The sequence below is a fragment of the Dioscorea cayenensis genome, chromosome 18 (genome assembly GCF_009730915.1).
Source record: "Dioscorea cayenensis subsp. rotundata cultivar TDr96_F1 chromosome 18, TDr96_F1_v2_PseudoChromosome.rev07_lg8_w22 25.fasta, whole genome shotgun sequence".
NCBI classification, from domain to species: Eukaryota; Viridiplantae; Streptophyta; class Magnoliopsida; order Dioscoreales; family Dioscoreaceae; genus Dioscorea; species Dioscorea cayenensis.
The window spans coordinates 19,779,147-19,805,622 of record NC_052488.1 but is presented as its reverse complement, the minus strand read 5'-3'; the positions used below and the strand labels follow the sequence as shown (position 1 = coordinate 19,805,622).

Here is a 26,476-nt window from a genome sequence, read left to right as displayed (position 1 = left end):
TCATTTTAAAGGCATTGTTGTTATATTGGGCCATATTAATTTATTTATTTACAGAGTTCGAAGCAGCTACATCTCATTCTTTTAATATTTTAAATGTATTTTAAGTTCTTACGCATTGGGTTGCATCATATGGATTTCTACTTGTATTTACTAGCTAGTTATTCTTAATTTAAATTTGATTCTATTGACAATACAAATAAAAACACTAGATCTTAAACACATCTCATTTATCATATAAAATTATTGTGGAAATTGTTGTTGTTGTTTTTAATTTTTGTCCAATCTAGTTTTAGTTGTGAAATAATAATAATAATAATAATAATAATTAATGGGATTAATGGGAGAATATTCATGTTCATCAAAGCAAATGGATGTCATTGAATAATATAAAGATACACATGTTGGTTACAAATTAATCAAATCATAGAAAACAACAAAAAAGGTTTATTTCTAGAGATTCATGAGAAATGTTCATTGAGGAACTCAAAGTATGATTACGTTTCATAATTCATTTATTCTTTCAATCTAGAGCCTTCTGCATTATTGCCATTGGCGAACTGTATAAACTTGCCCATAGTTTTTGGACAAATAATATTTCTGCTTTGCATGAAATCACCTTTTTATCTCATGAAGTTAATTGACCTTTCATGACTTTAGTTGATACCAGAAATAGATCCAAAAACATATATTTAAAAAACTTAAACTAATCAACAAAATATTTTGAGTTGATTACAGATGATGTACAGTAATTTAATAGGATTGGACGACTGTGATTGATTCAGTTACTGTGCTGAGATTGATTGGATGGTTCAGATTAAAATACTGTACACCCCACTTTTTTACTGTGCTTATGAATAGTGCACAGTGTTACTGTTCATAGAATGGTGTGCAGCCGTTGGATTGAAATCCAACGGCCCATATCAACGTTCACAGATTACGAATCTGTGAACGTTGGCAGAAGATGCATCCTCATATATATATATATATATATATATACATATATATATTGCATTGAAAAAATAAAGTATATAAAGGATCGGAACACAATATTGTACAAAGCAAAAAAAAGAAAAAGCCAAAAGTGACTAGCAACTAAGTAAAGATCCACCAAAAGTGGAGAATAAAACAAAATACAGAAAAAGAAGGTGAAAAACAAAAAAAATTAAAACATCAATGTCTACCGGTGTGGTTTGTGGGTTTTAGGAAACATTCAAATACTCATACAAGCATAAACAAACCAAACAAGAAAGAGACACACGACGTTGGTAACCCAATTCGGCGTACACTTGCCTACGTCTGGGGGGCCAAGCCCGGAGATAAACAATCCACTAAAAGAGGTGAAAATACATGAGTACAAACACTTGTCACTCAACGCTCACAAACAAAGATCACTACTCTCTCTAGATTATCTTGTGCACCCACACTCTCTAGCTCCGGTCACACTTATAATCTACGAGCAAAATAGCTTATATAGACGCCTCAACATCCCAAATATAACATGTACCTCTTTTCGAATCTCCTTGGCTACTAAAACCTTCCGAAATTAGTTGTTGCAACTCCTGTTGTAACATAAGTTGCAACATGGCCCTGACTGCTGACTTGACTGAGTTCTGGTTACGTTGCGGACGACCTCAAAACCCATCAACCTCTTGGTCATGCTTAGTCTGAATCGATGCAGCCAAATCTCCCGATCCCGACTGCCGGCAACTAGCCTACCTCCTCAGTTTCTCATCACGCAGTCCCCTCGCAAGAGGCGCACGTCTTTGTGTGTCTTCATGAAACTTGCCAAACTTAGTTTTCAATCTTCCAAGTTTGGTCTTCAAAGATTCTCCAAACTTGATCTTCAATTCACCCAAGTTTGGTCCTCAAGTCTTCCCAATAATAGATCTTCAATCAATCAATTCAATCATCAAGGATTCTTCAAATTATATCTTCTTCATTCATACCATGAATAGATATTTCTTCAAATAAGCTCCACCATATTTAGTCTTCAATCATATCTCTCTAAGTATGATCTTGATATGATCTTGTCTTCAAGTTAAACAAGTTACCAAGAATAATACCACAAAGATTTTCAAGATATTTTTCTCCATGTTATAGACTTACTAAAAATAGCTCCACCATAGTTAGGATGATTTGCCTTGCACCCCAAGTCTCCTTGCCATGTCACCAAGATTTTCATGTCATTAATTATGCCTTGTCACCATGGTTGCCACGTCATCTTGTCTTGGTGTCAAATCATGCCTAATAAATAGTGCGGTTGCACTAACAATCACTTATCTCCTCTCAGTTGTTCGAATTACTCGGGGCTCACTATAATTTCCCCAAATCTAGTGAATTTTATTTTAAGTTGAGGTTTCATTTGATTGCTGAGAACATTTCCTCGAACTTGGCCTTTTTAGTATTTGGAGTTGCATTTTACCCAAACAGTAAGCATATGATCAATTTTACAAATAGAAAAAAGAAAAAAAAATGAAAGTATGCAATGCAATTAGAAATGAGAATATTTTTTTCCATCCAAATAGTCCAACAAATTACCTGCATAAGAAGATTCCCAAAGCCAGTCAATATTAGTACATTATCAGTTCCCCAATTGGACCAAGCCTCTCCTTAATGGTAGAGAGGGTGCTTGGGGTGTTGAATAATAATGGGGTGCTTGGGGTGTTAAATAAGGTAGTAGATGATCCACAATTTCCTCTGTTTTGTGGCAATGTATGCACATTGTCATCCAGATAAGTACGCATATTTTGCGAGGTTTTAAGAGGGCATTTGAGGCATGAGATATTGAACAAATCGGTTAGTATTTTTAATATCCTTCTAATTTGAACCCCTTTTCATTATTGTTCTAAAAAACAATCGCATTAAAATCCTTGCAGATGATCCAAGGGAACATGGATTGTCTTTTGCATAGCCAAAATTTCATTCCAAAAAACGGTTTGCAATGTCGATCATTCAGATAGTAAAAAGTTAGTCATACAAACTCAGCTAGACTGGACAAGACAAGAGAACTCAACAGTGACACAGAAGTCATCCCATGAAAATAAGCCACCTAAATGCCACTAGATTCCTTAAACATGATTTTTTTTTTAATGATGTTTTTGACCCACTAGATTTTTTATGTCTATAAAAATTTGAATTTAAAACCATTTTGAAAGAACCAAGCTTTTGCCTTTTAATTGTGATTACGTGTAAAATATGAACTCGAAATATAAGACTTGAACGTTTTCTTAATTATTAATGACCTCTTAGTCTATTATATTAAAACATAATTTTTTCCACACGATATTCATAGATATTTATGTTCTACTGAGGAGACATGTTTGAACCTCAGCTTACATATAATGAGAGTACACATGTGTGTTTTTTGTCAAGATAAAGAAGGGATGTGCACAAATCTCAGCAGAATAAGTGGGGGTGGGGCCGTGTTGATAAGAGTACATGTGTGTTAGAGGATAAACTCTATAGCTATGGGTTTTCTCGACACTTGGTTTTTTTTTTTATAAAAAAAAAGTTTTCATGATTATATATATATATATATATATTTATACACGTACTTAATTAGGGGGAAAAAAAGTAGCATTCCTGTTTCTCAAGTCCGGCACCGTCCACTTCCATATGTCTCGTTCTTTTCTTAGAAACCAATTTCAGTTTTTTAATCTTTAAAAAATTACTTATTTATATATCTCCCTCTGTATCTATTAGCCCCTGATTAAAAAGGCAAGAATAAGAAAGAAGAAGAGAAATCCATGGATTCCCACTCTTCTTCTCCAATGGATGGCCACATCCCACTCCTCTTCTTCTCCTACACATTCCATTGATCTTCATCTTCTTTTGCCCTCGCTTCAACTCAAAGGTAATCACTCCTTCTTTCACTAAACCCTAATCCCAATAAACAAGCAAATGTTTTCATTATTCTTATAGTTACAATTTACAACAATTATTAATCTCCAATTCCATTGATTGATCCCCACTGCAAGTCTACAACGAAGCCATCAACCCATGGGTTGCACAAGCTCCAAACAGGCTCGCCGGCACCGTCACCGGAACCTCTCCGGCCGTCTATTCAACAGCCGTTCCATGCCGGCCAACGCCCACTCCACCGGCACCGATCTTGACCACCGGATCACTCTCAAGTCCTGCACTCTCGGCTCGCTCAAGCTCGACCATGACATCTCCGACGAAGCCATGATGAAAGCCTCCAACGACGATCACCCCAAACTGACTCCGGCGCCGGCGCCGGTGCCGGAAACAATCAATGCATGGGAGCTGATGGAAGGGTTAGAGGACGTGACTCCAATAGGGACGCCATGCAAAGCCATGCAGAACTCGACGCCGTTCACAGAATACGTGGACCCGGAGGTGGTGAGCTCGTTCAGGAAAACCTTATTGGAGTTATCACCACAACACCGGCAACTCCTCCGGTCACCGGAGCCGGAAAAGATGGCGTCAGAAGTACTGCTACGAAGATCAAAATACGAGGAGGTGGAGGAGGACGAAGAAGAGAGTTGCCGGAAAACACCTGATTTGACAGGAATAGTGAGAACAAGGATAATGGAGTTCCAAGAGAGGATAGATGCAAAGAAAGGGATGAAGGTGAAGCAGAGGTTGGAGAGTTGGGTGGGAGGAGGAGGGAAAGTGGTGATATACATGACAAGCTTGAGAGGGATAAGGGAGACATACAATGTGTGCAAGGAGGTGAGGGAGATAGTGAGGAGTTATAAGGTGAGAGTGGATGAGAGGGATGTGTCAATGGATAGAGGGTTTAAGGAGGAGTTGCATGAGGTGTTAGTAGGGAAGGAGGGAGGGAGATTGCCGGCCTTGTTTGTTAAAGGGGAGTATTTGGGAGGGGTAGAGGAGGTGAGAAGAATGCATGAAGGAGGGGAGTTGGGGAAGGTGTTGGATGGGTGTGAAATGGTGAAGATAGGGAAAGGTAGTGGTAGTGGTGGTGGTGGTGGTGGTGGAGGAGGGGATTGTGAGGAGTGTGGAGAAGTGAGGTTTGTGTTGTGTGGGAGGTGTTCAGGGAGTTGTAAAGTGTTTGTGGAGGATGATGATGAAGATGATGATGATGGATATGTATATGGAGGTGGGTTTTGGTGTAGGTGTCCTGAGTGTAATGAGAATGGGCTTGTTAGGTGTTCTCTTTGTTGTTGAATTTTATTGTGTTTTAGATCTGATCATTAATTTGAGAAAAAAATTAAGTACTATATATATATATATATATGTAATGCTTCCTCTGCAGACGGACATCATTTGTAGAATTTCTGCAGAAGAGATGAAAAGTATAAAAGAGAGAACAGACATTAGTAGAATTTTTGTAGAAAAGATGAAAAGTGAAAAAGAGAGAATGGGTGGGATTGGGATTTATGAGTGGTTAGATGTTGATATAATGACCTCTAAGGAGGCTTATATATATATATATATATATATGTGGTTCTATTTGGTTAAATATTGAATTAATTGTGTTGTACTTACAGTTAAATCAATTATCTCAAAATTAAGTTTTTATTTGGATTCTGAAGAGGTTCTTTGGATCTGTTGTATGTAATGGCAATGGAGAAAGTCATGGTGTTGGACCATTTTGTATGGCATTAATAAAGAAAAGCATGTGTGGCGCTCACCATTCCTTGGAATGGTGCCTCTCTTTTCTTCTGTTTGGCGGCTATTGCTTCTTGTTTCCTTTCCGGCTTTCCCTTTTTCTTTTCTGTGAGCATGTGTTTACTGTTTTTAGCTAGGCCTCACCTTTGGTGATCTAGCCCTCCTCTTGTGCTTGCCAATAGGAACTTTCCTTGTAGGCTTGGAAAAGATTTTAAGCTTTGGAGTTTGACTGTCAATGGATCCTTCTCGGTTAAATCCTTCTACGATCGACTAAATGACGGGGGACTTCGGTGCCCTATTGCTAAGTACTTTTGGAAGGGCCCTTGCCTGAGGAAGGTCAATATTTTCAATTGGTTGGTCTGGAAGGATAAAATCCTTACCTTTGAAAATTTAGCTAAGTGCAGGTGCAACAAGCTTCCGACTGCCACATGCGTGCTGTGTCACGAAGTGGTGGAATCGGTGGATCATCTTTTTCTGCAGTGTCGTTTCTCCCTTGAGGTGTGGGCGCAGATTAGTAGGGTTGTCCAGTTGCCGTCGCTTCCGAGTTCGATGTCGTTTCTGTGGGGGGCCTGGAGGAATGCTTTGCCGGCCGTTTCCCACGTGGTTGGGGATGGGGTAATTAAAGCTTTCGTGTGGGCGATTTGGCTTACGAGAAATGATGTTATATTTTCTGATAAATGTGTGCCCGCATGCTGTTGTAGTTAAAACTGATCATTTCATATTATCTTGGTTCTCTGCAGCTTCAGAAGGATTGAGATCGACGCTTGAGGATTTTATTTCCTCTATTCGGCGTAGTTTAGAGTTCACGGGACCTCAGTCTGAGGGGCAGTGGCGGCTCACACGACTGAGGAGGCACTGGCTGAGTTTGTGAGGTAGTACGTTGTTTTTTTTTGTGGGTCAGGAGGAAACCTATTGTTCCTCCTTTTTGTTGTTTCCTTGGGTTCCACAGCTAGTGGACTTCTGTTGTATTTTGTTCGTCTGGATTTGTTGAATGTATGTGGTTTATCCACCTTTTCAAAAAAAAATAATAAAAAAAAAAGTTTACTTGATTTGGATTTCAATATTTAAGTTTGGCTTTTGAGCTTGAAATGCAGTTATATATATTATGTTAATATTATTAATTTATTCAAGTTACATGTGAAAGAGCTTGGCCTGATAAAGCTATTAATAACACAGCTTTATAAAAACACAAAATCAGGAATGAAGCTTCCATGAAGCCCCTAATTGTCATAAAATATATTTGAATATAAAACATATAGAAACATGTACATGTATATATATAGTACTTGTTGATCTTATCATGGCCGGCCATTTATATAATTAAAGATTGTTTATTTATTAAGTAGTGTTATTTCCACCAATGTTACAAAGATTAATGGGCAGTGTTTGTCAACTTTGGAAGGACAAAGAATGCAACAAAAGTACTAATAAAGGCAAAGAAAGAAGCCATAGCAAATGCAGGCAAGTTTCCTTTGTCAAACAGAGCATCCCATGGCCCTGCACTTACTGATATTATCACCTGCATAACCATTTTCCCACTTTGTTAATTTATTTTTTAATCAAAACATATAATATAGGTTAAAGAACTATTTTCATACTCTTCTTGATTCAAGAATTAAATAAACATTTTTTGTATAAAAGGATCAAAATAAATGTAAACATATAATTTAGAGACGAAAAGTACACTTTGATCTTTTAAAATAACCGATACGTCCAATGATTTGATGCGATGTAGAACACTAGATCGTTGAAGTTTAATTAAAGGAAAATTTAAGAAAATGTATAGATTAAACATAAAATAAATAAGCAGGTGAACGAAATTCCAAATTTTGTAATGTTTAAAGTAATTTTCTCTTATTGTTATCAAACAATACTATAAAATCTTTTGCAAAATAGTTTTATATACCTGTGGTATGACAACGGATATATTCAAAATTCCTATGCTTAACCCTGCAACAGATAAAATAACATCAATTCGACCCGAAACTAAGCTCTAATACTATGAAAAAATTCATCAAATATTAACAAACCTTGTCCATTTCCGCCAATATCAGCTAATTGCGCCGCAACAGCGGCAGGAACACTAAACAACACCTGATCATGATCATGAATAAAGACCAAAAAAGATCAAATTAAGCAAAAATTCAGAAAGTAAAAAACATTGATAAGTGTGATTAATAGTGCTTACGGATAGAGGAAAACCAAGAAGTGCAAATATAAGAAGAGCTACAGCTCTTACTCTGCCATTCACTTGTTCTACTTCCTTCACACCATATGAATAGCCATTTGTAGACCAGATGCCCACAATGGACATCGAAGCAAAGGCGAAAAACAATACGAAGTTACTAATAGCCCACACTACTCTTGTTGTAAGTTTCCGGCACATTGGTTCGAGGAGAAATGAACTAATTCCTAGAACAATCTGCAACGAAGAATCAGCAATGAGTCAGTGACATACTAACATTTTTAAGAATTTTTTAAAAAAATCAATGGCTTTATTTTCTTTACTGAGTTCAATAGCAATCCAAATGAACCATCTCTAATTCCATTCTCATAAGCTTTTCTTTGAGCTTTAGTTCCCTCTGGATCACCATGATGAATTTCTCGGCCCATCCAATCATTGTTATATAGGAAGAACGGAAACCATGATAGCTGTTAAGCAGAAAACTAAAATATTCAGGTGGAAATGTGATTTTAATCTTCAAACTAAAACAAGTATTTTTGTTATTTCAAACTTATGTCAAACAAGTAGTAGTACCCAAGTTAGAAAAGTGACAATAAGAACAGGAGGCATTCCAGGAGGTAAATGTCTGAAACTTTTCACAAGTTCAATTACACCTGATATTGGTTCATTTGCAGTAGCCATTCTGGTCTTTCCTTCAAGTGGGACTTCTTTGGCGAAAAACAGAGAAACAGATAAACAGAAAAGAAGAAACACCTGCTCATCAAATTCAAAAAACTTTTCAGATTTGAAAAATGATAAACTAATCAACCAATTTTGCAGTTTTTCTATGTGCATAAACTCACAACAGCAATTAGAAAAGCACCCTTTAGATTTGCACAGGCTTCACAGCAAGCTCTTGTGTTCAGAAATGGAAACCAACTGCACAAAGAACCTCACTGTCAGTTAAACTAAAGACATTGTTGTTTGTAGGCAGACAAATTGTCAGCGATTTACCTATGCCAAGACCCGTTTGCACCCGAAGCATAACCGAGTATGTTTCCTAATGCCAACCATGAGCACATTATTGCATTTGCTGCTGTGAATCTACCAGGACCTACCAAGATTTCATGCAAATTAATTAGACTTCACATAAACATTAACATTGTTATGATACAATTGATTCACCTGCAAGATCTGCCATTAGTGCACGAGATGGTCCCTGCAGTTCATCACCCGTTCTTAAAATTCAGAACTGAAAAGTAGTAAATTGTATATATGTATCAAACAAAGAAGTACCTGCACTGTGTTGTTGGAAAAATCAAGCATCCAAAAGCCAACAACATATACAATTGTTGCTTTCCAACGTTTTCCAGTGTAGACACTGCATATAAAAACAATGAATTATAGTATAGTTTTGTTTGTCATTTATCCAATTTAATCATAAGATAATTAATGGTTTTAATTTAACCTGCAGTGTTCTTTTGTATCACCAAGTGCATATCCAATATCTGAAGAAAAACCAATGACAAGTACCTATTTTTCGAAGATTTCAATAAATAAGTTTTTCGATGAACTCACACAAATATAAACAATTAAATCTTTTTTTTATGTATTTTGTAAGTTCTCACAGAAGCACAGATCAAAAGGCAGCCTGTAAGTATAAATGGTCTTCTCCTTCCTAACTTTGAATGACATTTATCACTCCAAACACCAACAGAAGGTTGAACCTAATAATTATTAACATGTTTTCACAGATTAAATTATCCATCAAATTTAGAATAGAAAATAGCAAATTGGCAACACTAGAGTAACTCACTAGGAAGCCTGCAACAGGGCCACATAGCCACATGATTGAAGAAAGAGAGTGTGGTAATCCAAGAGTCTGTAATAAATAAATAAATAAATAATAAGGCAAAAGATATAAAACAAGTACTACCTGAATTCAAGGTACTCATAAAAATGTTTTATTGGATGAGCAATCTCAATCCTTTTTTCTGACTTTTGTTGCATATGTATAGATTGGAGAAGATGCTCTAATTTGATTTTTTTTTTTTCAATCAGTATACCCCACTTTGGAGTATGGACAAACGTTTTGTCATATGAACCATGCTATAAGAACGTGAAAATTTGGTTGTCATGTCTCCTATATAAAATCTTTTGATTTGTAATTATTCATATCACAAGGGAAAATAAAATATAAAAAAAAATTTCGCCTTTTTTTATGTATATAAAGTAGTGATTTATCTATTTTATTAAAAAAATAAAAATTTATATTCCACACTCCAAAGCGGATGGACAATCTCGGTGATAACGAAAAAAAAACATACAAGTTTTGTAAAAAAAATATCAAATTAAATTCGAAATAATCAAACTAAATCCAACGAAATTAATATAAATATATGGTCATATGTAGATGAGAAATGAATATTCCAATCTTTCTATTCTGTTTGAAAAAAGAAATAACAAAATTATAATGCTAATTGCCTTTTATCTTGATCTCCTGCTATTTAATTTGATTTTTCCCAGATATTTAGAAACATAAGTTTAAAAAATTTAAGATACAACAAAATATTACATTTTAAAAAAAAAAACCCATTCGCTATCTTATTTTTAAGAATAAAGAGTCTTCAATTATGATGCATGGTACAAATTAAGAACCTGAACATAGGATGTTAAGAGAGCAAACTGGAGAGCCCAGCCATACTGCACACCAGCAGCAACCATGCTTGATAGTATCAGTTTCATTAAGCTTGCCGGAGTAGCTGCCTGATCACTCGCCGGAGCTCCGTCACCGGAGAACGCTGAAGCTTCCACATTCTTCAGCCCTCCCAACTCCACCTCCATCTTCTTCACAGCCAATAATTCAACCTCCCTTGCTCTCAGCTGGCAGACATCAGACCATATATACACACGTGTATAAGGGTATATATATATAATATATATATAAAAGGATACATGCATGTACAGATTAAATAACAGTATTTTTTTAAAAAAATTGGATAAATCCCGAACTTCATAAAAAATAAAACGCACACAACTAAGACAAAGGAAGAGAACAATCGGTCCACTAGTAGTGAAAATTGATAAAAGACAACAAACATAGGGGGAGAAATAAAAAAGAACAACAATAGTGAAGGCTACAACTCAATAACCAAAATAAACCCTGAAACACCAAGAGAGGTGAAATAGTCATATAGATGCCATGCTCTCTACTCAACTACCTTCTCCTCTTGATTGCTTGGTTCTAGATGTGATCTTAGGAACTTCAAGATGCATTTTGATGTTGTTGCTGATTAATTTGATTTTGCCCCCTTAACCTCAAGTGTTGCTTTAGGGACTAGTTGTTTGTGCAGGTAACAATACAGTATCACACATAATTTGTGCTCAAATAATTTTTTCTTGTAATAGTTATAGTTATTATTACACATTAGGCTATTTTAAGGGTAGGGGCATGCTTAATAGCAAGAAATTAAGATAGATTATATATAAAGGGATTGACAAATAAGACAAGTGTAATATAGTTAAGAGCACGCACATTGGTCGCAAATTAATTGTTTACCTTATGGGTTGGGAGGGCTATTAAAGCTTAGGGCTTTTTAAAATCTTCGCACGGTCTTTTGCAGTGGGGGGCTAATAAAGCAAGAAGTACCAACTATTTAATTAATATATATTATGTTAATTTGTTTAATTTATACCGGACTTTGTTTCTCGTTTAGACAAATGTTTATGTTAAGTTGTATAATTTATACCTTTTACATGTGAAAAATGCTTGGGCACATAAAGCAATTAGCAACTATTTAATAGAATGCTACCTTCGCAATAGAAAGGATGGCATTTTCCTTCCCTGTTAAGTGAGAAGTCGAGGGATCAACTTCCTTTTACAAGGGTTGAGGTGAGTGTTTTGTCCAATTTATAAATAAAAAAAAGACGTGTTATTATTATTATTATTATTTAAAAAGATGGATAAAATATGTTTGATGAATAGAAAATCAAGAGACAACTGGAAAAGGACTCAATTGGAGTATAAACATGCAAAACAAAGACAATAGAAGAACAACTAACAAACTAAGAAGGAAAGGGACCCGACTGAAGAGTACAAACACAAAAGAGAAACCGAAGAAATAAAAGTAATATAGTCCATCAAAGATGAAAAAGTTTAATAAATGTGACACCAAAAAACAACAAGAACAAGAAAGGAAGATTAAGTATGGGCAACACTCAAGAGACCTCGAATACGGGAGCTAATCGTCCATACTCAATAACTTGATGCATATTATCATGGCCCTTTAGCCACTCATGTAACAAGGTAGTTAGTACTTCATTCTCCTTTCTATTCAAAAGTTCAAGGGTACACAATTTTTTCAAAAGACATGTATTATAATATAATAATAACAATTTAAAGAGAAGATAGTTTTCCTTCTGTCAATATGAAAAAAATGAAATGACTTACAAGCCCTTATCCATGTTGTATATGACCAGAGTGGTTTTTGAAAATCAATTCTAGGTCCCTAGTTGGACAAATTTTCTTAGAAATTTTTTATTTTTATTTTTTTAAATTTCATGTTTACCTTTTATCTTTTCCTTTTTTCTCTCAATTTTTGTTGGCGAGCTTATCTTGTGATTGCCCAAACATGGGAGAGCCCATTAGAGCCAATAAGGCCTATCTCATCCTCAAGGAGACACGATAAGGCTCCCAAATATTAGGTTGGGTCCATCAATTGGAAAAGCTTGTTGAGCACTAGCAAGCTATGTGAGTGTTCTTGAAGACCTAAGCAAACTTGCCTAGACACAGAAAACTTGGTCGAGACCAAGGTGAGCTCGCTTGGCCCTAGTGAGCCCTCTTGTGCTGGTGATTGCCTGACCAGGCAAGCTCACTCAACCACGACAAGCTATCTTGGTACTTTTAATAAAAATATCTCTTTCCTCCTCAATTTTTTAAATTAACCATTTTACTTTTTTTTTTTTATATTTGTTTGAACTTTTTAACTTACTATGGTTGGCCAAACCCAAATGGAGCTAGGAGCCTATGAGGGCCAGCTACACAACGAGTCTTTGTGAGCTTGCTTAGCTATCGGGCCAGCTCTAACCCGATGAGCCATGGCCACACGAGCCTGCATGGGCTCCTGTGGCTAATTAAGCTTGCTTGGCCTAGACTAGCTCGATATCCTCGATTGGCCATAACAAATTAGGATATTAAATAGTAAATAAAATAAAATAATAATATTAAAATGGGTAAACAACCTAAATAGTCATCTACCTTTTCATGTGTTTTCATTTTAATCACTTAGTTTTTAAAAAAAATTTACAATTTGGTCTTTTATTTTAGTTTTTGTTACGATTTGGTCACTCGAGCATATGCCTTTAACGGCGATCACATGTGGTATACTACGTGGCATATATTTTTTTAGAGCTGACATTTGACCTGCCATATACTACGCGTACACTCGGATGATAAAATCGTAATAAAAACTAAAAATAAGGGACTCAATCATAATTTTTTAAAATTGGGTGACCGAAACGAAAACACACGAAAAAGTATTTGATCAATTAGGTTGTTTATCTTGTTAAAAAAGTTAAAGGACAAGATATTTTCTTTTTAGAAATACTAACATGGGGTGGCACTTGTCACTTACAAAAAAAAAAATAATAAAAAAAAATAAAAATAAATACTAACATGCGAAGATCTAGTGATCTGCTAGGAACATATAGGTTTTTTAATAAGAAAAAAAAAAAAATACAGAGTGGGACTAAAACTAGAGTCGTCAACAATCATCCATGCATTAAGAAATCTCGAAGGCGCACACACAGAGCTTTCGTCCATTTGGGGGATAACCCATCTTTATACAAAAAACAAAACTATGGATGAAGTTTTCATGAAGCCCCTGATTAATGATTATCATAAAATATATTTAAACATAAAACATACAGAAACATGTCCATATATATACCCTTCTTAATCTTATTAAGGCCGGCGATTTATACAATCAGCGCCTGCTTATTAACAGTGTTTTTTTCCATCTATATGACAAGATTAATGGGATGCAGAGAAGGTGGAAGTTTTCAGCTTTGGGAGCACAAAAAATGCAACAAAGGCACTAACAAAGGCAAAGAAAGAAGCCACAGCAAATGCAGGCAAATTTCCTTTGTGAAACAGAGCATCCCATGGTCCTGCACTCACTGATATTATCACCTGCAAAAACATTTTTTTTCACTTTTGTTAATTGTTTCATCAAAACATCTATCTAGCCATATATAAATGGGTCAGTGGAGTTGTTATTTCCAAAGAAAAATTATATAATAAATTTGTTCTACTGAAAAAATTTTGAAGTTTGAGGGTCAATTGATTAGAAGTGGGTTTTATTTCATTCAATTGAATGGAAACATGTGATCCAAACGTTTTGTTAATTTCTTCTGTGTTTGTATATATATATATCGATAAAGCCGATAAGCACCAAAACAAAGGACAGACAGATATAAAAATGCATCAATTATGGTGGCTTGAATGACATATTAAGGAAAACCCCTGCCATGCAACCTTAGAGAGGAGTGGAAACCTAGTATTCCCTATAAAGCTAAATTTAGCTAATATTTAATAATAAAATAGTTTTATTTGTTACATGCATAATTATGGGTATCGTATTATTCATGTTTGACGATATATTATTATGGGCTTGCATTGTATAGAAATCATTAAAATGAGACATGATTATCTATATTCCTTGCTACCCAAAATAGTTCATAACATATGCAATAAAATATGATTTGATATGATAATTATTGGTTATCACATGTTGTACTACTATATGTGATAGAATTGTATGTCTCAACCACTAAAATGGAGATTTTGTAGCATTGTGGATATTTGTAGTTGACAAATATTGAACTGAACCATACAAAACTTTTAGACCAAGCACTGTCATAGAACAAAAGAGTTATTTTGTTACAGAAAATCTTTATTACATGATGATGTTATTAAATCTTATGTATAAATTATATTACTTTGATAATGTCAACCGATTATGCTAATTGCAGGTTATATACGGATACATTGGCTTATATAATAAATACATCAAGGTTTGTAGTGCTCCAAGATGGGATCTATCACTCCTATATTATAGGAGAGAATATTTTAGATTGTGTTTCTTATAAGTTGGATAAAAATCTGGCAATTAATTTTTGAAAGGATTTTATTATATAAAAAATATTTATTATTATATATGTTTTAAAATTGTTTTATGTCCAATAATATAAGGAAGCACATATATACATGGGGATCGATAGTGCCATTGGTGGTCTAATCAAATCCACTTATATGAAATATTTATTGATAGAAGAACTAATATGTAAAATATTATATTGGGTCTCACATATGAATACCTCTAATTTTTTGATTAAATTACAATTTGTTAATGGAGATGATTGTGATTATTAAAATTAATATGGAGTTGTGATATGAGATTATTGTTCAACTAATTGTTATTGCCATCAAAAGACGGCTACGACAAAAACCATAATATTCACAAAGCAAAAGAAGTGATCACTTCTTCCGGATCAAAGGTGAAAAGTTAGAGAACATCGTATGTGCACGTTGGAGGATTTTGCGCTTGTGATTTTGATAGTTCTAATTTGAGTAGAATGATTTTTCCTAACCCTAATTCGATTAGATCAATTATTACTAACAGTGAGGACAAGATGTATTCTTCATATAGAACTCCCATAGATGACCAAATGCAATGCGAGTTGAGAGGCTCAAACTAAGTCCTCTCAATCACACTATATGGTAATTACTGCTGGTCCAGACCATGGTTCCTTGTGTTTATATTTTATACTAGGTTTTTAATAATGAAAGTAGAGAGATCATAATCTATTTTAAAAAAATAACAATGCAGAAACAAGAGAGATTAAGACTTACGGAAAAACTTAAAAGACTTAAGAGAAAGAAATAACAAAACATGTTCATCAAAAGTGGACAGATAAGACTAACACCAATATAAGAAGCAAGGATGCAGAGACTGGCTGGCATGGGCCAAAGTCAAATTGCTTTTTCGGTCCCTTATATCTTACACTAGTGTAAATATAGGTATGATCTAGGATTTTTTTTTTTAAAAAAATTATTTTATAATGTGGACAAGCACTCCACACACATTTTTTTTTATTATTAGGCCTTAATCATATATTAAAAGGAAGTCAAATCCTTGATCTCCCATATAGAAGTAAAGTGTCTTACTACTAGGTTGTTGCCGTAATGAGATGGCATTGAAAAATTAAAAATAAAGTTTAAATAAAATTTATAATTATGTTTTATATAATTAAGGAGCTCCTTTACATTCTTCTTCTTAATTCAACAATAAAACTAAACTATGTTTGTGTAAAATGACCGAAACAAATATGTAAGTATAGTTATCTATATTATTCTTTTGATTTATAAATAAATATCTTCAAAATAAACTTTTAAAATGACCATTTTACCTTTAATTTTGATGTCATAGAAGACACGACATCATTGTCCTCGGAAGCATTAAAGTTCAATTGAAATTACTTTAACAAAATGTCCACGATATATAAAATAATTGGAATTCCAGATTTCTTAATTTTTAAGTAGGTTTTTGTTGTTACTATTATTTTTTTTTTTTGAATAAAGTTGTTACTATTATCACTAGACAAAACTAACCATACAATCTTTTGTAATACAGTCTTACTTACCTGTGGTATGACACTGAAAATAGTCAGAATCCCTACGTTTAATCCTGCAAAAATAAATTAATACCATTATGAACCAAAACTTGGTTGTGATACTATGAAAAAAAATCATCAAATATCATTAAAAAACCTTGTCCCGTTCCTCCGATATCGGCTAATTGCGCGGCAACAGCAGGAGGAACACTGAACAACACCTGATCATGATCATAGATTAAAAACAAATCAGATCAAACAAAGTAACAATTAATTCAGAAATTAAAAACAACGAGCTATGTGATTCATAGCAATGGAATTACTAATACTAACAGTCAAAGGAAAGCCAAGAGCTGCAAATATAAGAAGAGCTACAACTCTAACTTTGTTGTTCACTTCTTCCTCTTTATTCACTCCATAGGAATAACCATTGGTAGACCATATGCTCACAATGCACATCGATGCGAAGGCGAAGAACAATATGAAGTTACTAATAGCCCACACTACTCTTGTTGTAAGCTTTCGACATATTGGTTCGAGCAGAAAAGAACCAATTCCTAGCATTATCTGTGACAGAAAAATTAGCAGTGAGTCAGTGACATACTAATATTGTTAGAAAAAAAAATCAATAGTTTTATTTTCTTTACTGAATTCAATAGCAATCCAAATGAACCATCTCTGATTCCATTCTCATAAGCTTTTCTTTGAGCTTGAGTTCCCTCTGGATCACCATGGTGAATTTCTCGGCCCATCCAATCATTGTTATATAGGAAGAACGAAAACCATGATAGCTGTCAAGCAAATAACGAAATATTCAGGTGAAAGTGCTCTATTAGTAATCGAACTAAAACATGTGTTTTTGTCTTATGTCGAACAAATAGTACCCAAGACAGAAAAGAGACAATAAGAACAGGACGCATTCCAGGAGGTAAATGTCTGAGACTTTTTAGAAGTTCAATTACTCCTGATTTTTGTTCATTTGCAATAACCATTCCGGTCTTTCCTTCAAGTGGGGCTTCTTTGGCGAAAAACAGAGATATAGAAGAACAGAAAAGAAGAAACACCTGCTTATCAAATTGAAATAAAAGAAATTGTGAGATATGAAACATGAAAGTTATTGCTTAGCATGTGGTATAAACTTTGATATTAATTATAATTAAAAAAATGGACTACTTCAACAACTTAGGCGACTAGAGATTGAACGTTCCTCCTTGACTGCTAAAGGGTCAGAGGATACTACTTAAGTGGTCGGATTTTACATCTTTTAATATCTAACCCCTTGGGTTAAGGAAATTGGCTATGTACTTCAGTTTACGGCCCTAATGATAGATACCTCAAACAATCTTTTTTGGGATGAAATCCGTACTAGTAATGGTGGTAGAGCCCTCATGTGGGTGATTTGTAGTGACTTTAATATCATTTTTCTACCTCAGACAAGAATAGAGGAATCCCAATAGGAGAAGACATCACACAGGCGCAAAGGCTAAAACGTGACTTAAACCTTATGGAGCCTCTCCTTCCATGGGTAGGCATTTCACCTGAACTAATGGCCAGGCAAATCCTACTTGAGTTAGGCTTGATCACTTTTTAGTTAATCAGGACTAGTTGAGCCATCACCCTAGGATTAATCAGTATTACCTTCCATGATTTGGATATGATTACGCGCTCATCAAACTAACAACATGATGCCACAAACTTCAAACAACGCCCTTTTAGGTTTGAATTAGCCTAGTGTTATGTTGAAGGATTTAGTGATCTTATTCAATCTTGGTGGGAGGAAACTAATCTGCAAGGGTGTGGGGCTTTCACTATTACTTAAAAATTGGCTCATACTAGAGATAGGTTTGCGTGAGTGGGCTAGAACTAATTTTGACTCCATCAATTTGCATAAACTTGACATTCTTCATGAAATTAAAAACTTAGATGCTGTAAAGGAAACATGCAACTTCACAGAGTCAGAACATAACAAAGATTATGAGTTGCGACAAACCATGCGCAACATCCTCATCCAAAAGGAAGTGTACTGGCATCAGTGCACAAGTTTAACTTGGCTCAAGGAAGGAGATTCTAATACTAAGTTTTTCCACATTGTGGCCAATGTCGGCATGACCAAAACTTCATGTCCCACATTATACATAACCAATCCACCATTGAAGAGACAAGAGAAATTAGAAAGGCCTTCACTTCTTTATTCCGATCACAATTTGGATCGAAAAGCTCCACACATTTCCGATTTAATTGTGATAGGTTGTTGATTAACAAAGCTAGAGTAGACCTTATAGCCCCAGTGGCCTTGTTCACTTAAGAGGAACTAAAGAGAGCCACCCTTGAACTAAGAGCTGATAAGGCCCTTGGACCAGATGGTTTCCCTATCTTCTTTTTTTAGAATTCTATTCGACAATCAATAATGATTTGATAGATCTGTGCCAAGACTTCTATAATGGTGCAGTTAATCTTGAATGAATCAATTGGGCGATCACTGGATTGGAACTTCCTTTTAGAACTTTTGAAAACCCAAAGATTTGGTGATCGTTAGATAGGCTGGATTGAAAGCATGTTAATCACTTCAAAATCCTCCATTTTATTAAATGGCTACGTTAGATTTCAGAGAGGGATAAGATAATGTGATTCTCTCTCTCTTCTCCTGCTTGTACTTGTGGCTGATGTCCTAAGTACAATGACCTCCAACGCCATGTTATTCGGTGTTCTGTATGGAGTCCTACTAGGTGGACTTGGAAAGATTTGTGAATTATAAAACTCATACTATATCTCTTTGAAGGTCTATTTGGGATGTGAATTCATTTCCACAAAATATGCCTCTGTTCAACAAGAGTAGGCCTCCAAGCGGATAGGTTCCTCTCAAGCACCTTAAATAACTCATCAGGATATCTTCCACTGATGTACTTGGAAATTAGGATTCAGGCATGCATCCCAATTGCAAGGACTGAGAAACTCTCATCACTAAGATACATTTAAGATTGGCAACCCAGAAATCTAGGATGTTATCCCTCGAGGGTAGACTCACGTTAGTGAACTCTTTACTTACCTCTATCCCCACTTATTGGATGTCTATCTATAACCTTCCCTCCTGGATCATTAAAGCTATAAACCGCATTCGCCGTGACTTCTTGTGGAGGGATCTAGAATTTGACAAGGTTGTGTGTAGACTGGTCACTGAAAACATATCTGTAGACTTCACTACTTAGGAGGCTGGGGTATACTAAATCTGGTAAATTTTAATCTAGTCTTACTAGGAAAATGGTGGTGGAAAAATAATCTTAGAAACAAACTGGTGTGGTTTGATGGTAATATATTTCAACTATTATCAGCATCATCAATACTGGATCCTTTTCAAAATGCAACCCAAAAATAGGTCCTTCTTATGGGGAAGCATCTTAAGGTGTCTATTAGCTTTTAGGAAGTGTATCACACACATCATTCATGATGGCAGGTCCACTCACTTCTGGCTTAATGACTAGTTGGGAGGACGAGTTCCTAGAGATCTATAGCCTGAAACATTTGTAGAATCTACAGTCACTAGTGGAACAGTTAATGCCTTAGCCCTTAACTTCCTTCACATCCTAAGAGAAATTAATCCTTTCATTGATAACTTCTTATTGAATCTGAATGGAGATTCCAAAGACCTTAAACGTTGGAATCACACTTCTAATGGCACTTTCTAGGTTAAATCCTTCTACAACTTTTTGATTGATGGCGGCTTGCGCTGCCAATCAAGTATGAACATCTCAAGGGTTTTTTACTCAAGGAAGGTTAAGGCATTCACTTGGCTAGCATGGGATAATAAAATTCTCACCCTTGAAGACTTAGCTAAAAGAAGATGCATTAAACTGCCAACAGCTATTTGCATACTGTGCTTTAATGACATTGAATCTTCGCATCATTTGTTCATTCAACGCCCTTTTATAGTATAAATCTGGGATCATTTTAGTTGGAGCCTTGCTTTGACAGACTTTCCTATATCCCTTTCAGATATGTGGGGTCCTTGGAGGACAAGACTCAGAGGAGGGGCGAAGAAAACTTAGGATACTTTAACTAGGGCATTAATTTGGAATGATTGGCTAGAAAGAAATAGAAGAATCTTTTTGGCTTGAAAGAAATACGAGAATCTTTTATGAATGTTTTTGTACTTCGATTTCTATTATTTTTAAGGTATCTCATTGTTTATTCTTTGGGTGTATACAATCCCTAAACAGAAGAGGAAAAAGCTCATGGAGTCAGTACATGCTGTTAAGAGAAATGCCTGATGGTCGAGAGTAGCACCTGCCAGCACCTCCTAGTGCTTGCATCTTGAGACTCCTAAGGACCTCCTCTCTTCTGTAGGAGTAGTCACTGTGTTATGTTTTTTCTTTTGATTTGATCCACGCCTAGTGAACTATATACTTTTATTGTGCTATTTGTTTTTGTTGTTCCCTTCTTTGTTGACCACGTCTTTGTTGGCGCACTTGTCTAAACGCACCTTTGTCTTCTTAGTTATGTTGTATTTTTCTTTTTCTTTTTTTTCTAAAAATTGGGGTTTATCCACTTTTATCAGAAAAAAAAAAAAAAATTTGATAGACTAATCTTTCAATTCTGCGGTTTTTGAAAGTACTTAAAACTCACAATATCAATTAGAAAAGCACCCTTAAGATTTGCACAAGTTTCACAGCAAGCTCTTGTGTTCAGAAATGGAAACCAACTGCACAAAGAACCTCACTGTCAATAAATTCAAGAGATTGATGTCATAAATAGAAAAAAGTTTGGTAAATTACCGATGCCAAGACCTGGTTGCACCTGAAGAATAACCAAGTATGTTTCCTACTGCAAACCATAAACACATTACTGCATTTGCTGCTGTAAATCTACCAGGACCTATTGATATTTCAGGCAAATTAATTAGACTTCACATAAACATTAAGCAATGTTGTAATGCCATGTTTTCACCTGCAAGATCGGCCATTAGCGCACGTGTTGGTGCCTGCATTTCATGATTCATTGGTAAAATTCAGAATTACTGAACTGAGAAGTTATAGTTTTAAGTTTGGAACGAAGAAGTACATGTGCTGCATTGTTTGCAGAATCAAGCATCCAAAAGCCGATAACATATACAATTGTAGCTTTCCACCTTTTTCCCGTGTAGACACTACAGAATAAAAAAAAAAACCAAAACAAAAAATTAGTTTAGTATATGAAAGAATTTTTTTTATTAATAAAACCGGTTTAAGTTTCACCTGCAATGTTCTTTTGTATCACCAAGTGCATATCCAATATCCGATGAAAAGGCGATAACAAGCGCCTGTTAATTTGTCAAAGATTTAGATACATAAATCTTTTGATGAGCTCACAGAAATATAAACTACTAAATCTTTTTGCAAATTTAGTAAGTTCTCACAGAAGTACAGATCAAAAGGCAGCCTGCAAAAATAAATGGCCTCCTCCTTCCAAATCTTGAATGACATCTATCACTCCAAACACCAACAGTTGGTTGAACCTAACAATTATTAACATGTTTTCAGATTAAATTGTTCATCAAATTAATTATAAAAATAACAAGTTGGTATTACTATAACTCACTATAAAGGCTGAAACAGGGCCACATAGCCACATCATTGAAGCAAGGGAGTGCGGTAATCCAAGAGTCTGTTATAAAATAACAAAGGAAATAAAATTATTATGACAACAACTAACACCTAAATTTAAGGTACTCATAAAAATATTAATTTCATTGGAGGAGCAATCTCAATCCTTTCTTGTGACTTTTGTTGCATATGCTTGGATTGGAGATGATGCTCCTCTTTTGTTTTCTTTTTAATCAGTGAACCCCACTTTGGAGTATGGACAAACAAAAATCTTATGTTGTCTTGTTTACTATAATATTTGATTTGTTAATGGTATTGCAGAAAAATAACAAACTTTCTTACTCAACACTCCATATTCCACTAATAAAATAATAATAATATGTATCAAATTAAAATCAAATTAATTAATTTTAAAATATGGAGAGTTGATATTCCACTCTACTCTGATTAAAATTTAAGAATAAAATAATAAACAGTTTTTATTAAAAATGATTATTGAGAGTTTTTAAAAATTGTTAATTATTCTTATTTTTCCAATTTATTATACATGGTGCTAATAAAAATAAATATTTAAAGTCACCTCTATATTAAAAGAATTGTATTTGATCTCTCTCCCAAATCCAAAATCTAGAATTTGAATTACTCTCAACTCAAAAGATTCTGATTACAATGACTTGTCTATATTTATAGAAAAATAAAAATCACATAAAAACCATTTATTATCTTATTTTTAAGTTCTTAAAAATAAAGAAAATAAATCAGAAATTCGTGGAAGTTGACAACTTCTCAAATCAATTCTTTAAATTTTGGTGTTTAGCTCTTTCTATTCAATAAAACATAATTTATCCATTTTTTTTATAAATAAATTCTTAAAATACAGCACAAAGAATTATATATATATATTAAATAAAAAGAAAAAAAAAAGGTGGAAGGCCAAGTCAGTAGGTAACTGGTGATGTTGCATGGCAAATTAATTAAGTTTAGTAACTGAACCTGAACATAAGATGTCAAAAGAGCAACTTGGAGAGCCCAACCATACTGCACACCAGCAGCAACCATGCTTGATAGTATCAGTTTCATTAAGCTTGCCGGAGTAGCTGCCTGATCACTCGCCGGAGCACCGTCACCGGAAAAAGCCGAACTTTCAACATTCTTCAGACCACCGACCTCCACCTCCATCTTCTTCACACCCAATTGTCTACTCTCCTTAATTTAATTTGGTTTCAGGCACAAGACATCAAACTAGATTATATATATATAAATGAATCAATCAAGATTTTAATTAAAATAACAAATAGAAAAAGAAAAAATAGATGAGAAGATTGTAACCAACCACCAGAGGTTAATAAAAGTCTTAGAAAGAAGAAATAGAAAGAAAACAGTATGAAAATTCAAAATATAATGGCTGCCGGCTTGTCCTATTGAGGCGCTTGTTTATATATATAAAATATGTACAAGCTACTCCAAGAGCACCCATACTTTTTATTATTATTCCTTAACTATTTATTAGAAGAGAGTTAAAATTTTCACCTCCTAAATGAAAGTCAAGTGGCTTGACTGCTAGGCTATATTTCCATGGTAGTGTGAGACTTGTAACTCACCTATTCCTTCAAACCTCCTGAAGTTTTTTTTTCTTTTAATTTTCATAAATTATTGAGGATCATTCTCCCAAGGCCATGTTGTTATTGAGATCAAAACTACATTTGTTGCCTGTAGTCAATGTATATATATATATATATATATAAGATGAATTATAGCCATAAAAGATGATAAGGCATCCGTTAGACAACAGAGAAGAACAAAAATATGTTGTTAATAAAATTGTAGAGCTTCCAAGAGATTACATCTATTGGCTTCATTAAACTATGACCTCTACGTTGGACCATGTGAATTAGGGAAACTATTAAAATATAATTTTAGTAGATGCTCTAATTTGTCCATGTTGAGTCACTTAATATGAGTCTTTTCAATTTGGATTATGACCAAAATAGGTGAGAAAAAGGCAATGATTGAATATATGATTATTCCTCTATGTATATTTAAAAAAAACACCTAATGTGAAAAGTCACATGTCTCCTTATATAGGGCTCTAATTTGGATTTCCAAGATGTCTAAATCTCAGTTCTAAGGTTAAAAAACATAGGAGATAGAAAAATATTCCTTAAATATATGTCTACATATGAGCCGTAAAAATGTATTTTAGAAACTGGTCGTCTTTCATCTCAACAGCAACGTGCAAAAAGGCACATGTGGCAACCGGCAAGCCATTAAATCCTCCCCTTGATAAATTATTGGGGGTTAGATTAATGGGATGCAGAGAAGATGGAGGTTTTCAACTTTGGGAGCACAAAGAATGCGACAAAGGCAGTAACAAAGGCAAAGAAAGAAGCCATAGCGAATGCAGGCAAATTTGCTTTGTGAAACAGAGCATCCCATGGCCCTGCACTAACTGATATTATCACCTGCAAAAACATCATTTTGTTAATTGTTTCATCAAAACATCTATCTAGCTATATATATACAGTGGCGGAACCAGAACTTACCGATAGGGGGGGCTAAAGCTAGAGTGTAAAAAAATTATCAAATAAAATAATTATCTACAGTAAAAATAGTTCAATAATATTACTACAATTTGAATATACATATAGTGAAAAAAAAACATTAACTATAATTTTAACTGCTATCGTTGTCATGGTGTATCTGACAAAAAAAAATAACTATATTTAACTAGACAACTAAACAATCATTCATTTACTTTAACATGTATATTATTATATTAGAACAACTAATTTATACTTGCCATGGCACATAATCAACTTAATTTTTTATTAATTTTAAAAATTTAATTTTTGAAAATTGAAATTAACTTAATATTATTACGGCTCATAATCAACTTAATATTATTCAGAAACTTTTATTAAAAATTTGAAATTTGAATGCCACATTATCAACTTAATTTTTGTCTTAAATTTTTATAAAATTTAAAATTTCGGTAACTTTTTGAAAATAAGAAAACTTGTTAATCAGTAAAAGTATAAAAAACTTAACACTTCAACACATTATCAATTTAATTTCTTTAAAATCATTAAATTATTTTTATAAATTTTATTAATATTATTCATAAATTTTTATTAAAAATTTCAATGCCTCATTATCAATTTAATTTTTTCTTTAAATTTATTAAAATTTTAAAATTTAGCAACTTTTTGAAAATATAAAAATGCTTATTTTTAGTTAGTTAAAAGTATCAAAAACCCATTATCAACTTAATTTTTTTAATTATTAATTTATTATTAATAATTTTATTAATATTATTTATAAATTTTCAATGATAATTTATGAATAATATTAATAAATGAAATTTCAATGTCTCATTATCAATTGAAAATAAAAAAACTTGTTTTTAATGAAGATTTGAACCAAGGTGGGCTCTAATCATTTAACTCCCACCAACCACTCAAGCACATTGACATCATATGACAATTGATTACAAACAAAATATTATATAACAATATTATATAAATAAAAACCCTAACTTCATGGCTGCCGGAAAGCAACCTCACCGGAGCCGAGGGGGGGCTGAAGCCCTCGCTCGCCCCCCTTGGTTCCGCCACTGTATATATATGGGTTATATACATCCATCGACTTCGTATCAGTCCCAGTTCCGGATAGATACATCCTCGAGAAGTCTCTCCCCAAAATCAAACGTAGTCTTATTTTTGCGGGAACCAAAAGTCCAGACCCCCTTGAACCTCCAACTGGGGCAAGCGAGCCAGATGTGTTCTTTTCTTCGGCGCCTCCTTAGTCTGTGACCCTCAGCCTCGAGCTACCTTGCTCTTGCTCTCCTTCCCCTTGTTGTGTTTCATTCCGTAGATGTTCTTTTATTTGTCATGCTTCATTTTTGGTGACCTAGTGTTATGTTATTTTGTTGTGTCAATCTTTTCTTGTTTGTATTTTACTTTTTTTTTTAATGCATCAGTTGCTTATCTATTTAAAAAAACAAGTTGATATTTCCAAAATTATGTAATTAATTTGTTTTATTGAAATTTTTTTGAAGTTTAAGGATTTACTCTCAGTGGTTTTTATTTCATTCAAATGAATGGAAACATGTGATCCAATCTTTTTGTTAAATTCTTCTATGTTTATATCTTATAATGATGAAAGTAGATAAACAATAATTTATAAAAAAAATAATAATAAAAAAAATCGAAAGAGACTATTTAGAGAACTCTCTTTTCTTTTCTCTCCATAAAATTTGTCTATCCAAACAAGGGTTGAACACATCCTTTCTTTTCCCTCACTTTCCTTTCGACTTTTGAATCCAAACACTATGTAAGACTTAAATAATAATAATTTAAAACATAAAGCACAATAAAGAACCACTGTGAGCTCCTGTGTTCAGAAATGGAAATCAACTGCACAAAGAACCTCACTGTCAGTAAACTCATGGGATTGATGTTTATAAGCA

The 26,476-nt window shown here is 34.1% G+C and overlaps 3 protein-coding genes across 3 annotated transcripts; 1 reads left to right on the top strand and 2 right to left on the bottom strand.

The window, feature by feature from the left end:
• Positions 1-3,717: 3,717 nt before the first annotated feature.
• LOC120282546 (uncharacterized protein At3g28850-like) lies at positions 3,718-5,291 on the top strand. The gene is made up of 2 exons (XM_039289376.1): positions 3,718-3,853; positions 3,978-5,291. The coding sequence occupies exon 2, from the start codon at positions 4,000-4,002 to the stop codon at positions 5,149-5,151; it is 1,152 nt and encodes a 383-aa protein (XP_039145310.1). The 5' UTR covers positions 3,718-3,853; positions 3,978-3,999; the 3' UTR covers positions 5,152-5,291.
• Positions 5,292-6,948: 1,657 nt separating this feature from the next.
• LOC120282257 (sucrose transport protein SUT1-like) lies at positions 6,949-10,613 on the bottom strand. The gene is made up of 14 exons (XM_039289031.1): positions 10,418-10,613; positions 9,576-9,641; positions 9,388-9,486; positions 9,228-9,292; positions 9,056-9,140; positions 8,945-8,978; positions 8,774-8,873; positions 8,623-8,698; positions 8,354-8,533; positions 8,104-8,247; positions 7,784-8,017; positions 7,626-7,689; positions 7,502-7,545; positions 6,949-7,114 (listed from the first exon to the last, which is right to left on the bottom strand). The coding sequence occupies exons 1-14, from the start codon at positions 10,601-10,603 to the stop codon at positions 6,968-6,970; spliced, it is 1,524 nt and encodes a 507-aa protein (XP_039144965.1). The 5' UTR covers positions 10,604-10,613; the 3' UTR covers positions 6,949-6,967.
• A 3,101-nt stretch (positions 10,614-13,714) lies between these two features.
• LOC120282258 (sucrose transport protein SUT1-like) lies at positions 13,715-23,187 on the bottom strand. Its single transcript, XM_039289032.1, has 14 exons — positions 23,002-23,187; positions 22,004-22,069; positions 21,822-21,920; positions 21,661-21,725; positions 21,488-21,572; positions 21,374-21,407; positions 21,202-21,301; positions 21,053-21,128; positions 17,317-17,496; positions 17,080-17,223; positions 16,766-16,999; positions 16,590-16,653; positions 16,463-16,506; positions 13,715-13,949 (listed from the first exon to the last, which is right to left on the bottom strand). The coding sequence occupies exons 1-14, from the start codon at positions 23,185-23,187 to the stop codon at positions 13,791-13,793; spliced, it is 1,536 nt and encodes a 511-aa protein (XP_039144966.1). The 3' UTR covers positions 13,715-13,790.
• Between the last annotated feature and the right edge of the window lie 3,289 nt (positions 23,188-26,476).

Excerpts from the sequence above, each read along its gene's own strand:
- LOC120282546 (XM_039289376.1), top strand. The coding sequence starts at position 4,000 with ATGGGTTGCACAAGCTCCAAACAGGCTCGCCGGCACCGTCACCGGAAC.
- LOC120282257 (XM_039289031.1), bottom strand. The coding sequence starts at position 10,603 with ATGGAGGTGGAGTTGGGAGGGCTGAAGAATGTGGAAGCTTCAGCGTTC. Across the intron at positions 9,141-9,227 it reads GATACAAAAGAACACTGCAG|TGTCTACACTGGAAAACGTT; the intron begins GTTAAATTAAAA and ends TTTTATATGCAG. Across the intron at positions 8,534-8,622 it reads GTGCTTTTCTAATTGCTGTT|GTGTTTCTTCTTTTCTGTTT; the intron begins GTGAGTTTATGC and ends TTTGATGAGCAG.
- LOC120282258 (XM_039289032.1), bottom strand. The coding sequence starts at position 23,187 with ATGGAGGTGGAGGTCGGTGGTCTGAAGAATGTTGAAAGTTCGGCTTTT. Across the intron at positions 21,408-21,487 it reads CTGCAAACAATGCAGCACAT|GCACCAACACGTGCGCTAAT; the intron begins GTACTTCTTCGT and ends CATGAAATGCAG. Across the intron at positions 21,302-21,373 it reads GCTAATGGCCGATCTTGCAG|GTCCTGGTAGATTTACAGCA; the intron begins GTGAAAACATGG and ends AAATATCAATAG.